This window comes from Dromiciops gliroides, chromosome 4, assembly GCF_019393635.1.
Source record: "Dromiciops gliroides isolate mDroGli1 chromosome 4, mDroGli1.pri, whole genome shotgun sequence".
NCBI classification, from domain to species: domain Eukaryota; kingdom Metazoa; phylum Chordata; class Mammalia; order Microbiotheria; family Microbiotheriidae; genus Dromiciops; species Dromiciops gliroides.
In genome coordinates this window covers 13,334,481-13,351,239 of record NC_057864.1, presented here as the reverse complement: position 1 = coordinate 13,351,239, position 16,759 = coordinate 13,334,481, and the positions used below count along the sequence as shown (strand labels likewise).

Here is a 16,759-nt window from a genome sequence, read left to right as displayed (position 1 = left end):
TCTGAAAACACACGACTAACATTTTCGAGCCCTGTGATTCTGCTCTATTTTGGCCTAGGAAAGGAAACTGACAGGACGGAAGTGACCTCTGCCACTCTACCTGTAACTCTGAAGGTAGCTCTAGGCCACTTTGTATCTTTGTTTCCCATGTATATTTGAATAAAGAGGGAAATAGTTGCTTATGAATTTTAGAGTGCTACACATGAGCCTCAGGATCAACCTGAAGGAGCCCAGCTATATCTCTGGGGCCTGTTCTAGCTCTAATAGTCTGTGGCCACTGGGTCGCAGCTTCTTATGTGACTTCGATATGCTCAAAAATTCCCAATATTTGAAGTCTAGCTGCTCTATTTCAGGTGGGGATAGGTGAAGCAATCAGAGCTAATTTACACTAATGATTCAGTCAGTCAACAACATTTCTTAAGTACTTATTAAGTGCCAGGCACTATGCTAAGTTGTGGGGATACACAAAAAGGCAAAGACCATCCCCTCCTCTCAAACCTCCTGGTCTAATGCAGGAAATGACTTGCAAAGAAACAACTATGTATAGAATAAGTTCCGGGTATTCTCCGAGGGAAGGCACTAAGATTAAGGAGTATTGGGAACGGCCTCTTGTAGAAGGTGGGACTTTAGCTGAGACCTGAAGAAAGCTGAGGAAGTCACAAGGTAGGGCTGAAGAGGAAGAGCATTCTGGGCTAGGGGACAGTCAGAGAGAATGATGGAGAGTTGGGAGATGGGGTGTTATGTGCCAGGAAGAGTAAGAAGGATGGTGACACTGGGTCACAGAAAATGGAAAGGGAGGAGCAGGCAGATTATGAAGGGTTTTGGAAGGCAAAGAAAAGATGTTCTCTTTGATCTTGGGAGCTGATAAGATCACCAAATGAAATAGTCAAGAAGAAGAAGAAGAGAAGAGAGTCCAGTACAGGACCTTGGGAGATTATGATGGTTAGCAGGTAGGTCCTGGATAAAGATCCAAGTAAGCTTGGGGAGGAGTATTCAGAGAGGGAGGAGAACCAGATCGGCTTCCTGAAAATGGAGAGGGGAGAGAGTTTGAGGGAGAAGAGGGTGATTCACAGTGTCAGAGGCTGCAGAGAGGTCAGGACTGGTACAAAGCATTTGCACAATCTGTACTTTTAAGGGAGGGTCTTTATTCATTTGTTAGGCAACATAAAAATGTGAAACCAAAGAAATGCAGAGAGGGTAGAGAGAAGACATTTGGAGGCAGTAGTTTACGCAGATAGGTGAGTATCCTTAATAGCTTTTTCTCTTTCCTCTACTCCTGAACTCGGAGCTTTTCACAAAGCTTGAAGTTTTGCTTTCCCCCAAAAGGATCATGGTGCTCGTGTAGTAGTGAGATCTCGTAGGGGTAGGAGGGATTGGCCAGTGATGGCCTGGTCCTTTGAGCATGTATGGATTTGTCCTTTGTGGGACATTCACAGCAAGGACTATATTCCCTGACTGATTTCAGTTCAACATAAGGAGTTTCAGTAAGCCTATTTCTGGCCATGAGTAACTGATGGGCAGGTACTGCAGCAATCAATAATCTTCTAAATGTCTGAAGAGCTGGACCTCAATGTGCGTACAAAAACATGTAAGTCATCTACCTTTCTTCCTGGAAGACGATCTGCTTGATTTGGTCCAGGGGATTGAGCCATGAGGCAAGACACTGTCCCAAAGTAAAGAGGAATGTCAGGTACCAGAAGTCATGAACTGCACCCATCCTCTATATGTATGCTTCTGTATCTTTGTGCTTTGAGTTTGAGCCTGCCCTGCGAAGAGAAGAGTATGCCATGAGTTGAGACAAACCCACCCTTGCTATGCATTCTTGGCAGATATCCTTTTGTAAAAGATAATTGATTTAGGGGGCGGCTAGGCGGTGCAGTGGATAGAGCACTGGCCCTGGAGTCAGGAGGACCTGAGTTCAAATCTGGCCTCAGACACTTAATACTAGCTGTGTGCCCGTGGGCAAGTCACTTAATCCCAATTACCTCACCAAAAAAAAAAAATAATAATCAATGTCAACTGGTTAATTGATATTAGAAGATTCACAGCAGATGAGACCCCATATACAATAATACTGGAAATCCCAACCCTTCTGGGTTAAACTTGGAAACGTAAGGAGCATAGTAAGCCTACCTCTGGAGTGCTAACTGCCTAGGGCAAGTGAGATTTGGAGAGGGAGCTCAAAGAGCTTCATATATGCATGCTATTTGTTAACTGGAGACTGCTTATAAGTTGAACATTCAATTTGTTCTTCTGGACCTTCACTACTCACTGATTTCTTGGGGTGGAATGGAATCCAACAGCCATTTATTAAACATCTACTACGTGCTTGGCAATGTGCTAGGCACTAGGGGTAAAAGAGCAAAATAATCCCTATATATATATATCCATATATATATATGGATTATTTATTTTTTTTAAGGATTAAACATTTTTATTTAAAGTTTTGAGTTCCAAATTCTATCCTTGCATCCCTCCCTCCCCCCTCCCTGAGGTAGTAAGCAATCAGATATAGGTTATATATGTGCAATTATGTAAAACATGTTAAGGGCTAAAATTCTAGCTAAATTGTCTAAAATATTTAATGAGTGGTCGCCAATAAATTATAAGCTTTAGCAAGAGTTAGACTTTTAAGCGTTTATTAAGGAGAATAAGAATTTGGTAAAGAGAGAAGGAAAGGCCTAGATTTCTATCTATTAAAGGGAGAGAGCATTTCTAGCTCCGCTCTCCACCAGAGTCCAGAGGAAAGAGAGTGAGCCTGAGCGCCAGTCTCTTCCTTCCTCTTCCTACTAGCCCGTATCACCTCCTGACGCCAAAGAAAAGAGTCCTGGTCTTGCCCTCAAAGACCTTCGCTTCATGGGCGGAACTCTTCTACAGTAAGTCTCCAGCAGGTGGCGTCATTCCAATCGTTACAAACATATTGGTCATTTTGTACAAGAAAACTTGAATAAAAGAAAAAAATGGAAGAACGTGACAGCAGCTTCAGTCGGTGTTCCATCAATATCAGTTCTTTCTTTGGAGGTGAATGGTGTGTGTGCTTCATCATGAGGCTTTTCCAAATAATTCCTATCTTTAAGGAGCTTACTGGGGATCCCAATGTAAAAAGGTAAATGTGTATATATATATATATATATATGTGTGTATATATATATATATATATATGTGTGTGTGTGTGTGTGTGTAAATACACACATGTGCATACACACATAAACTTAGGGTTTTTACATATAAACACATAGGAAGATCCTAATGATCCTATCATATAACATCTATTTATTCTTCTTATGTACAAATACATACATAAAGACCCCAACTATTCTCTTGTATAATATATCTACATATGCCTCATCTATCATATATACACGTTTATAGTATCCAAATATGTAGATAGAATTTTAAATGCATACATGTACACATGTATGTGTATGTATGAAGCACACACATGTTTGAAAGCCCCATTCTATCATCTATATCCTCTGCTTTTAGAATATCATGTACACATATGTACATACAAACGTGCATACATATGTCTCAACTATCTATCATACAGTATCAATACAATGTTCATATACATATATGTGTATGTGTGTGCATGTAAGTGTGTAAATAACCCTAATTATTCTATCATATATCTCTTTGTCAATGTATATCTCTGTGTCTAGACATGTATGTCGATAGCTCCATCTACATGAAGATGACAGACCTTCATTCCTTCTCAAGTTCTCTTGCAATGAACATTGCTAAATACCTAAGCTTGCAATCAGAACCCTTGAGTTTGAACCCGGGCTCTAACCTGTTGGTTTGTGTGAATTTGGTCAAGACTCCTATCATCTCTGGGTCTCCATGCTCCTCTGTCAGATATTGGGGCTGAATTAGATGAACTTTTAGGGTCCTTTCCAGCTTTAAGTTCAAAGCCAATAATTCTCAGGAAAAGGTGATTAGCTTTGAATTTGTCTGTGGATATCGGTGTCACTGTTTCCATATAACTTTGTTGGAATATTTGCCAGTGTAAGAAATCAGGATTCACATAGCTACTATTACTTTGCTAAGAAATGTTTATAACAATTTCACTGGTTTCCAAGCAGAGTTGTCAGGTCATGATTAGGGTGTGTTGTCTCTATGATTTTTTACCATTGTGTGATGTGAATTCCAGAGTTCATCATTCCAAGATACTATCAAAATTTTTTCTTGGGTGGTTTGTCTTTTGCAGAATCTTTGGAGTACATTTTCCAAGGGTTATGACCAACTTTGAATCATCTATGCTAATGGTGAAGAAGGCAGTACAGACAATGCCCAAATCTCTTATATTTGACTTGTACCAGCCAACAGCTAGATAGACTAGATATGCCTTCATCTTGGTGCTTTTCTTTGGGGAATACTAAAGTTTACTCAGATACAAAGAAGACTTTAGAAGATGGAGTTTAGGAGTTGTCCCAGGTAGCAGGAATAAGGTATAATAAGAGCTAATAAAAAGTTATCATTTATTTCCAACAAAGTTTTTTTTTTTCTTTTTGGTGAGGCAGTTGGCGTTAAGTGGCGTTGAGCCCAGAGTCACACAGCCCATAAGTGTTAAGTGTCTGAGGTCGGATTTGAACTCCGGTCCTCTTGACTCCAAGACTGGAGCTCTATACACTGAGCCATCTAGCTGCCCCCAAAAGTTATCATTTATATAAAACTTTAAGGCTTGCTAAGTGCTTTACAAATATTGTCTTCTTTGTCTCTCAACAAACCTAAGAGATAAGGTGCAATTATGATCTTCACTTTACAGATGAGAAAACTGAGGCAGCACAGAACTTGTCTGAGTTCACAGTTAGTCAATATCTGAGGCCAAATTTGAACTGAGGTCTTTCTGATTGCAAGTCCAGCATCTCACTTTCTCAAATGACTAGCAAGTGGCTGTGACCAACCCATCTGCAGAGAGTTTAGAATTTACTCTATTGGTAGGGAGATGGAGAGGTAGGGTTTGGAAGAAGTAAAAACAAAATATGGAAAGGCTGGAAAGCATGATAAGAGCTTTAGGGCTGAGAGGATATTTGAGGTTATCCAGTCCCGCTATTCACCTTTCTTGTATCATAGACCCCTTTGGCAGTATGGTGAGGCCCATGGACTCCTCAGAATTATGTTTTTACACGTGGAAAATAAAATAAATAACATTACAAAGGAAATAAATGATACTGAAATACAGAATGTAGACAATCAGACTGGGATTACATGTGATTAGAGACAAGTTTAATGATCACTGTAATTTTGCAGTCATGATGACTGTAAATGCAATATCAAGCTATCTACCACAATTATAATGTGATATGAAAAGATTCCTGGTTTCTGGTCACACAGTCACAGATACTTCTAAATCTACTATGGTTTGTTGCCTACATTCATAATGGAAAGAAATGCTCAATTTCTTTTTTTTTTTTTTTTGGTGAGGTAATTGGAGTTAAGTGACTTGCCCAGGGTCACACAGCTAGTAAGTGTTAAGTGTCTGAGGTCAGATTTGAACTCAGGTACTCCTGAATCCAGGGCCTGTGCTCTATCCACTGTGCCACCTAGCTGCCCCGAAATGTTCAATTTCAATGAAAGATTAGCTCAACTGAAGCTACAATTTTTCCCCTGTCCAACTTTTTGGACTCGGATCTCTCCATGGACCCCTTAGATGTCTGTGAACTCCTGGTAGAGAACCCCTGATCTAGTCCAACATCTCATTTTATAGAGGAGAAAGCTGAGATTCCAAAAGTGAAGCTACCTGTTGGTATACAAGTGATAGAGTCTGGATTTGAACCCAGGTCCTTGATTCCAAATAATAGCAGCTGACATTGTGTGCTTTAAAATTTCCAAAGGGTTTTATAGATGTTATTTGATCCTCACAGTAACCCTATGATATAAGTTCTATTCTTTCCCCCATTTTACAGATGAAGAAGTTGACGATGGAAGATGTTAAGTGACTTGCTTAGTGTCACACAGACAGTTAAATATCTAAGGCAGAATTTGAACTTAGGTCCTCCTGACTCCAACTCTAGTACCACTCACTTTCCCACATAGATCTCTTATTTTGCTGTACTCCAACCAATCTATTTGAATGTTTTCCCTCTCTCCTCCAAATAACCCACTTGGTACTTGTGTTGTTTAAAATCTAATGTGGGTTCTAATCTGTCCCCTCCCCCCCAGTTTTGGGGAGAAACTGGCTAAAATCACTGATACATTCAGTAAGAGTTTTGGCTTTTAAGGATTTATTTAAAGATATATTATAAGATAATGAAGAGAGCGAAAGATTGAGAACAGATCCCTTATAGCACGGAAATCCTAGCTTTCCTTATAGCCCATGTGAAGGTCTGCCGCCAATGTCTCGAACCAAAAAAGCAAGATCCCATCTGCCAGCCTCAGCTTCCTACTTCCTGTCCTCCTCCGCAAAATGGGAGGTTCTTCAAGTTGATTGGTTGAGAGCTGTCTCCTGTTGATGTTGCAGTCCACAGCCTCTGAGAACAACACCCCACTGGGGTGGCCAGGTGTGGTCCTGATTTAATCATCATTAAGTAGGTTCTCAGTCTCTCAGTCTCACCCAATTCAATCAATTCCAAATCAGTCTTCAGGTGGTGCTCCTGGGCATCTGCCAAGTCCCATTATTTTATCACACACTGAAAAAATTTGGACTTGTAAAGTACTACTCAAATAAACAATTTGTTGACCTTATATTAAACTTTAATGGGAAACATGGTTTTGATACATATAATTTTAAAAAAAGACTTATGTAACTAGCTTGAAAAGAGAATATGACTCAAATTATTTCTGATTTACGTCCTCCATGAAGGGCAAAGTCAACATTTCAATAGAAATGTCAAGGGCCCAGTTTCAATCTTGGATGTTCAGGAGAACATCTGATCTTGTACAATTGGTGAATGTGGCCCAGTGGTTATGTAGGTAGAATGAATGATCATGGATGGAGGGCCTGAGGGCTGTGCTGGTCCCTATAGCCATGTTAAGGAAAGTCTAGGAGGTAGGAAATAGGGCAAATTTATGGGAATCAGCATGGGACCATAGAGAGAGGGCTTCATTTCTAGTGAGAGGATGTGGGATCAAATCCCATACTGCCTGTGTGAACCTGCACACATTTCTTTACTTCTTGGAGCCCTTAGCTTCCTCATTTGTCAAATGAAAGGCTTGGACTGGTTGCCTTCTATTCTAATGTAGGTCAATCACACGAGTTTTGGACAGTCTGACATCTTTTTCTGGGATGTTAAATTTCTCTACCCTCTATCCATTGCTCCTTCTTGTTCCCACAAGTTCCTTCAGTCACAGGGTGAAGATAACACCTCTCGGAATGGTCAAGGAGAAGACAAGAAGAAAACTTTGCCCCGACTCATAGGCATCTAGATTTCGTAGCAGCAAGTGGTGAAGACGGTGGTACCTTAGATTGGGTCTTTGAAATATCTGCTCCTTTCAATGACTGATCAAGTTCAATCCCTTTTCTTTCTTTTTTACCTAATTCCAGAGATAGAGCAGTGGTTAGAACACTGGGTTTGAAGTCAGGAAGAGATGGATTAAAATCCTTCCTCTGCGGCTTATTTACTGAGTGTCTTTACTTCTGAACCTTAGACAGCTCCCTAGGACTTATCTTGGTAGAGCAAGCCATGAATGGAATTTCTACATTCAGTCTCTTCTCCTTGACACTTCAGAGTTTTCCCTGGGAATGGTCCACACTGAAGAAATGTTTACTAGAGTGGGAAGTTTGTGGAAGGAGTTCTATAATAGTGGAAAAAATGGGTAGAAAGAGTTTCTTGGTGGCCTATGCTGAAGTTGCCAAGACAGATGCAAAGGGCATCTTACCTAGAGTCGGATCTGGGTTCAAATCCTGGCTTTGCCATTCATTGGCTGTATGAGCTTGAGTAAGTCACTTCTATATTGGCCTTGCTTTTCTTAGCCATAAAATGAGAGATCTGGGCTAGATAAACTTGAAGCTCCCTTCTAGCTTGAAATCTGGGACCCTATCATATAATTGCTTCCATGTACTCCCCTCTTTTACCAACTAGTGAGTGAAAACTCATGCTTTTTGTTCCTATGACTCCTATAATATTTTTCTATGTTCCCTTCGAAATTTCCATTTGCCTTCTGGGCACTTCTGTGGCATTCATTCACATGGGAAAACTGACCATTCTTTTTATCAAATAATCCACAAGCAATAAATATGAACAATAAATATTAAAAAAAGAGCACACAGTATGCCAGGCATTGCTCCCTGAGGGTGCTCAGCAGAAGTTGATACATTAGAAGTTACTGCCAGGTTTAATGGAAGCACGCTCTTTTTTTGAAAAGCATGGAGCACACATTCATAGTTCCTTATTCTCGAATGGCCAGTTAAGAGAAGGTAGGCTATGTTTTATATATTAGATTTTTTTTTTGGCCAGGTAAAGTTTGAACTACAAGGAAAAGTACAAAGTCAGAGGAACCTGGATTCCTTGGGGTCCAAATCCCATCATGGATATTTATGATTTGTGTGACCTTGACCGACTGACAACTTCTCCTGACCTCAGTTTCTTCAGCTGTGAAAGGCACCTGAGATCCCTTCCAATTCCAAGATTCTGGGATTGGATTGTACATGATTTTTTAATTCCAAGAAGGTATTGTTACATATTACACTTTCAGAGTTGTCTATTCCTGAATTAAAGTACAGAGGGCATGCTATGAAGTATTGAATTATTAAAGTCTATTTGTAAAACTTGCTTAGTGATGTTTCCCCAAGGAAGGATACATCATAAAACTGCCTCATTTAATTATTGCTGCAAACTTGTTTCATTCATAAAAAAAAAAAAGAAAGCCTTAAGGATTGGAATTCCAGTCTTTTTACATCTTCTGTATTTCACAAATCCAGTTAAAATGAGTCTGGGGCCATTTGTTATTGCTGCATACATGATCATCCTGTAAGCTGCTATGGCAAGAGTGGGCTGCTTGGTATCATGGGAAGAGCAGTGGCTTTCCTATCAGAGGATCCCAGCGATTCAATGGATCAAGGGCTGGACTTGGGGTCAGGAGGACTTGAATTTGTATCCTTACAAGCTGTGTGATGCTGGCCAAGACACTGATGCTCATTTATAAAACGAGGGAGTTCCTGATCCTATGCTCTGGATTTGAATCCCAGATCTGCCTTAGTTTTCTCATCTGTGAAATGAGGTGGGTGGATTTAATGGCCTTTGATGTATCTTCTGCCTCTAACTCTATGAACCGATGAATGACAAATAACTCAGTAGACCTCCAGCTTGTTGGGTAAATGCTCCATGAGTGACTAATGGGAGACATGTGAACAAAGATCTTTCAGGATGAAAATGTGTGGCTGGATTGCTTCTTGTGTCCCCAGAGTGGGTGACCATATTGGTGATTCATTGTTCCATTGAAGTATGTGGGACAGAGAAGAGAGCTTAGGATTTATGGCCAGAGAACCTGAGTTTAAAGCCTGCCTCTGTTACTTACTACCTATGGGACCTTGGACAAGTCACTTCATTTGTCTGGGCCTCAGTTTCCCCAATTGTCAAATGAAGAGATTGGATGTGATGACCTCCAAGATCACTTCCAGCTTTGTCTCTGACCCAAATATGATCAAACTTTGAACTTTATTCAGAAACAGATAAGAGAAAATCACGTGTCCCAATTTAAAATATTTTTATGAATACACATTAAATTTATATTTCAAATCTTATTTTATTGAAATATTTCATTTTTATATCACTCTTACTTCTTATTGCCTTCTCCCTTACCCAATTATCCATATCTTATAAAATATAGTAAAAAAAAAAAAAAGAAAGAGGGGAAAAAAAGCATTTTAGCAAAATCAGCTAATTCACCAACTGTCTGGGAGTAGATGCAATATTCCAACACTTCTACAAAGAAAGGAGAGAGACACATTTCTTAATTCTCTGATGTTAATTCTTCTCTTAGCCATTTTAACTTAAATGTTCCATTTCACTTCATTCTTTCCATTTGATTGTCATTTTGTATATTGGGTTCCTGGTTCTATTTCCTTCACAGTATCAGATTTATTTTAAGTGCATGTAGGTTGTTATAAAATCATCAGGAAAGACAAATAAAAATGTATTAAGCTCCTCAAGGAAGGAATGATTTATTTTTTGTCATATTCTCACTACCTAGCAGAAAGCCTGGTATGTAGTAGGTGCATAATATATGTCTTTTGATTGGTTGAATAATATTTTAGATTGCCAGATTTTCAGGGAAGTCAAATGAGAAATCATTTAATGTTCTGCTTAAGATGTGACATATAGTGGGGCAGCTACGTGGTGCAGTGGATAGAGCACCGGCCCTGGATTCAGGAGGACCTGAGTTCAAATTTGGTTCAGACACTTGACACTTGCTAGCTGTGTGATCCTGGACAAGTCACTGGCTCACCAAAAAAAAAAAAAGTGATATATACCATACTAAATATATCTTTGGTAATATATTCCAATATAAGATTGAATATATAGCATATGGTGCCTTGGAATAAGGTACATTGTAACTTCTACTACAATTCTGAACCTGACCTTTTTGCACATATGTAGAACTTTATTTACTAAATACAAATGTTTATCCGTTCATTACAGTTGAGGCCATGTGGAATAATGGAAAGGATCTTGGATCTAGAGACAGAGGAAGTGAATTCAAGACTCAATTCTGCCATTATTGTGATCTTGGGCAAATCATTTCCTCTCTGAGGAATAAGGAATCTGTGGCTCAGAGAGGAAATGACTTGCCCAAGATCACATGGATTACTCTAAACCTATGAAAATATAAGCCATCCTGGAGAGCTCAGAAATTTATTTCTAGGGAAGCATTTTAATGTTGGCTTAGAGTTTAATGGGGACCTAAAAGAAAAGGGAAGAGAAAAAATAATTTCCTTTTCCCTATTAAATCCTTATAGTTAACCCACCTATAGCCCTTTAAGGTTTACAAAGCACTTTTACACTCTGTGATGTAGGTGTGATCATTATTTATCACCATTTTAGGAAACTGAGGCTCAGAAATATTAGATGACGGCTCAGTGTCACCCATGTAGTGTATGAGGCAACATTTGAATTCATTGCGATTATTATCATTTCCTATTACTCATCTTCCTGAAGAAGATCTCCATTGTAGTCCCACCTAGCTGTGGGATTCTGGAAAAGCCATAGGCACTCAGTTCTCTAGACTACTCTTTAAGATTCCAAGTAGAGGAGGATTAATTATGGAATGAGGAAGGAAATTACCTAGCTCTCCCAAATTCACCTTGAAATAACTGAAAATAACACCTCAAATAATTTTTTTTTTTAGTGAGGCAATTGAGGTTAAGTGACTTGCCCAGGGTCACCCAGCTAGTAAGTGTTAAATTTCTGAGGCCAGATTTGAACTCAGATACTCCTGACTCCAGGGGCGGTGCTCTATCCACTGCACCACCTAGCTGCCCCTAGAATTTTAAAGCAGCAAAAATAATTAAAAGTTGGGATACAATACTTGTCTAGCCTAAGAAAACTTGGGAGGATATTCAGAAAGATCTGACCTATGGGGTGGTGGTCTGGCCTGAACAAAGTGCAGGTACCCCAGCATCAACAAATAACAAGTCCTGGGGATAGCTATGTTGACTTCTCTCACACAGTGGTGGGTGAATTCAGGTAGGTTATCAAGGGAAGTCTGGGGGACCCTCCACTGGTGAGTGTGGTTGCAGAGGAGTGGAGGCCCTGCTCAGGGTTCTGGGACAGAGAGGACTGGTTATGGTCACTTGTAGTAAAGGGAGTTGCTGGTTTTGGTTCCAGGGCAGAGGTGTGAACTGATACTTGTGGCCACAGGAACATGGTGACACGTGGTGCATTTCTGGGACCACAGATAATTAAGTGTTTGTGGTGGAATGGAAGTTGTGGGAGGGGGGAAGCCCTGGTCATGACTCAGGGCTGAACAAAGGAGTACCTGAAGCTTCTCATAAACCAAAGTGCAGAGAGGAAGTGGCCACAAATGGTTTTGGATCCTACCACACTGGAAGACTAAAATTTCAAAGATAGAGCTTTGAAAACAACATGGAAAAACCTGAAGCTTGATACCTTATCTTCCACACACCTGGAGCAGAGCCTGACCCTAACAGACAAGAAATAGGCCATTTACAAATGAGCAAACAACAGAAAAAGAACCTGACCATAGATAGTTAATATAGTGATAGAGAAGATTCAAGGTTCAAACTTAGAAAAAGACAATGAAGTAATGATAGCTACTTGTAAAGCTTACAAAAAGGAAAGTGGTTATAAGTCCAAACAGAATTCTTGGAAGAAGTTAAAAAGGACTTTAAAAATCACGTAAGAGAGGCAGAGGAAATATTGGGGGAAAAATAAGTGCAAGAAAATCCAGAAAATTATGAAAAAATCAACCAATTGGGGGCAGCTAGGTGGTGCAGTGGATAGAGCACCGGCCCTGGAGTCAGAATAACCTGAGTTCAAATCTGGCCTCAGACACTTAACACTTATTAGGTGTGTGACCCCGGGCAAGTCACTTAACCCCAAGTGTCTCACCCCCCCCCTCAAAAAAAATCAACCAATTGAAAAAAATGATAGAAAAACTTACTGAAGAAAATAGATCCTTAAAAATTATAATTGGTCAAGGGGAAGCTAATGACTTCATAAAATCTCAAAAAGTAATAAAATCAGAAGATAAAATAGGATAACTTGAAATATTTCATTAGAAAAACAATTCCAAGGAGAGCTATAATAAAAATTGTTAGACTACCTAAAATCATGCTAAAAAAGAATATAGACATTACATTTCAAAAATTTAAAGAAAATTGTCTTGAAGTTTTAGAAGTAGAGGGTAAAACAGAAATTGAAAAAAAAATTACCCATGAATCACTGCCTGAAAGAGACCTGAAAATGAAAACTTACAGCAAAATTGCAGGTAAGTTTCAAATCTCCTAAGGGCTCAAGGATAAATATTACAACAACTAGAAACAATTCAAATATTATGGAGCTTCTACATTAAAAGACTGGAGGATATGGAATATGATATTCCAAAGAGCAAAGGACCTGAATTTACAACCAAGAATAATCTACCCAGCAAAGTGTAATCCTGAAAGAAATATATATATATACATATATATATTTGAGACATTCTTTTTTAAAATAGTATTTTGTCTTTTCCAATTACATGTACAATTTTTAACATTCATTAAAATTTTTGATGTCCAAATTTTCTCTCTCCCTCCCTACTCCTCTCTCCAAGATAGCAAGCAATTTCATATAGGTTATATATGTGCAATCATGTAAAATATATTTCCATAGTAATCATGTTGTTAAAAAAGGAACAGAACAAAAGAAAAAAACCAATGAAAACAATAAAGTGAAAATAGTATATTTTGATCTGCATTCAGACTCCATCAATTCCTTCTCTGCATGTGGATAGGATTTTCCATCATAAGTCTTTTGAAATTGTTTTGGATCACTGTATTGTTGAGAAGAGCTAAATTATACATAGTTGATCATCATATACAATATTGTTCTTACTGTAAGCAATGTTCTGCTGGTTCTGCTCACTTTACTTACTTTAGTTCATGTAAGTCTATCCAGGTTTTTCTGAAATCAGCCTGATCATAATTTCTTATAACACAATAGTATTCAATTACTTTCAGATGCCACAACTTGTTAAGCCATTCTCCAATTGACGGGACTCCCCTCAATTTCCAGTTCTTTGCCACGAAAAACACCCAACAACCCCCAAACTGCTATAAATATTTTTGTACATGTAAGTCTGTTTCCTCTTTTTTATGATTTCTTTCAGATGCAGACTTAGTAGTGAAATTGCTGGATCAAAGGCTATGCACAGTTTGATTGGCCTTTGGACATAGTTCCAATTTGCTCTCCAGAACGATTAATTTACAGCTCCATCAACAGTGTATTAGTGTCCCAATTTTCCCACATCCCCTCCAACATTTATCATTTTCTTTTTCTGTCATATTGGTCAATCTGATAGGTGTGAGGTGATACCTCAGAGTTGTTTTAATTTGCATTTCTTTAATCAATAGTGATTTAGAGCATTTTTTCATATGACTATAGATAGATATGATTTCTTTATCTGAAAACTGCTTGTTCATATCCTTTGACCACATCAATTTGGGAATGGCTTGTATTCTAAAAAATATGACTTGGCTCTCTATGTATTTGAGAAATGAGGCCTTTATCAGACATACTTGGTGTAAAAAATTGTGTCCTAGCTCTCTGCTTTCCTTCTAATCTTGGTTGCATTGCTTTTGCATTTTGAATTTAACACAATTAAAATTATCCATTTTATATGCAAGATGCTGTCTATCTCTTGTTTGGTCATACATTCTTCTGTTCTTAGATCTGACAGGTAAAATATTACTTACTCTCCTGATCTGATTATGGTATCAGCCTTTATGTCCAAATCCTGCTGGTGATTTATGTGGGTTTATTTGATGTCCTATAATTTTGCTGAAGTTTTTAATTATTTTAACTAGGTTTTTAGTTGATTCTCTAGGATATTATAAGTATACTAATATCATTTGCAGAGTGATAGTTTTGTTTCATCGTTGCGTATTCTAATTACTTTTTCTTCCCTTATTGCTAAAGCTAATATTTCTACTACAATATCAAATAATAGTGGTGATAATGGGCATCCTTACTTCATCCCTGATCTTATTAGGAAAGCTTCTAGCTTATCCCCATTGCAGATAATGCTTGCCAATGATTTTTGATACTTCTTATTGTTTTAAGGAAAATTCAATTCATTCCTATGTTCTCTAGTATTCTTTTGTTTGTTTGTTTGTTTGTTTGTTTTGCAGGGCAATGAAGGTTAAGTGACCTGCCCAGGGTCCCACAGCTAGTAAGTGTGTCAAGTGTCTGAGGCCTGGTTCAAAGTCAGGTCCTCCTGAATCCAGGGCCAGTGCTTTATCCACTGCGCCACCTAGGTGCCCCCTCTCTAGTATTCTTAATAGGAATGGGTCCTGTATTTTGGTAAAAAAAAACCCAACAACAACCTGCATCTATTGAGATTATCACATGATTTTTGTTGGTTTTGTTATTGATATGGTCAATTATGTTGATAGTTTTACTACTATTGAACTAACCATAAACTCCTGGTAGAAATCTTACTTGGTCACAGTGTATGATCCTAGTCATGTATCGCTGTAACTTTCTTGCTAGTATTTTATTTTAAGTTTTTGCATCAATATTCATTAGGAAAATTGTTCTCCAGTTTACTTTCTCTGTTTTGGCTCTTCCTATTCTAGGCATCAGCATGATATTTGTGTCATAAAAGGAATTTGCTGAAGACTTTCCTTGCTTATAAGTCATTCCCCAATTGATAAATGACCAAAGGATATGAACAGCCAGTTTTCAGATGAAGAAATCAAAGCTGTCTATAATCATATGAAAAAAGTTATATATTACTATTGATCAGAGAGACACAAATTAAAGCAAATCTGAGGTATTACCTCACATCTATTAGAGTAGCAGACATAACAAAAAAGGAAAATATTAGATGTTGGAGGGGATGTGGGAAAACTGGGGTGTTAATCCACTGTTGGTGGAGTTGTGAAAAAATTCAAATGTTCTGGAAAGCAATTTGGAACTATACCCAAAGGCCTATAGAACTATGCATACCCTTTGATCCAGCAATACTACTGCTAGGTTTGCATCCCAAAGACATCCCTCAAAAGAGAAAAAGACCTATTTGTTCTGTTAAAAATTAACGTGTAGTTTTCATACCTATCCTCTTTCGAAACAAATTGAACCAGAATTCACATAGACAAATCAGAGAAGGCAGTACCCACTTCTCCTATGACAGATGAGCACCTGAATACCACCAAATGAGAGAACATGATATGTCTGCCTATCTCTTACAAACAGATCAGAGAAATGTTTAATTTCTCCTATGAAAACAAATCAGAGACAGACAGAAAAAAACATACATATCAATTTAATATTTTGTTGTCCCAAGAAGAAAGTTAACAAAATATGATCATGTGGAGACTTCCCTCCTAAGAGAGAAGCTCAGAGGACTCCCCATTTCTGAGAGTATATAAGGTGCTACTCCATTGATTACAGGGCATTGTCGGTTTCAATAGTATGATACAGAAATCAACCCAGAAGCTAAAAGAAGTTTAACAATTTCAGTTATTACAAGTATGGAGGAAATACAGAAGCATCATGGTAAGACTATAGGATTCCAGAAAAGGGTTTGGCAAGGATGAGGAAGCTCAGATGTTACCATAAGATAGAGACTTACTATCCTGAGGGAAAAGAAGTCACTAGGTAGGGTCTTTTATCTGCTAGCTATCTGGGTTCAGGTTTGGAGTTCAGTTGAAGGACATTTTGCTCCTATTAATCCTATTAATCCAGGGTTTTATAAAACTCCCCTTGGATAATAAGGTACCTCCATCAAATCCAGGTGATCCATATATTCAAATTAACAGTTCAAAAATAGTTTATAGCAGCTCTTTTTGTGGTGGCTAAGAATTGGAAATCAAAGGAATGCCCATCAATTGAGGAATGACTAAACAAGCTATGGTATAAGATGGTGATAGAATATTTTTGTCCTATAAGAAATGACAGGCAGGATGATTTCAGAAAGGTGTGGAAAGAATTGTATGAACTGATGCATAGTGAAATGAGCAGAACCAAGACAACATTGTGCACAGAGACAGCAATATTGTTTGAGGAATCGTGAATGGCTTAACTATTTTCAGCAATACAATGATCCAAGATAATCCCAAAAGCCTAATGATGAAGCAAACTATCCACCTCCAAAG

The 16,759-nt window shown here is 38.4% G+C and overlaps 1 protein-coding gene across 1 annotated transcript in view; it reads left to right on the top strand.

Annotated features, from left to right (window-relative positions):
* Positions 1-10,083, top strand: part of LEPROT — a 31,171-nt gene extending 21,088 nt beyond the window's left edge. Inside the window, exon 4 of the mRNA XM_044005134.1 lies at positions 8,400-10,083. Within this exon, the coding sequence (XP_043861069.1) occupies positions 8,400-8,483 (84 nt within the window). The 3' untranslated portion in view covers positions 8,484-10,083. The remainder of the gene's footprint in view (positions 1-8,399) is intronic.
* The last annotated feature ends 6,676 nt before the right edge of the window (positions 10,084-16,759 follow it).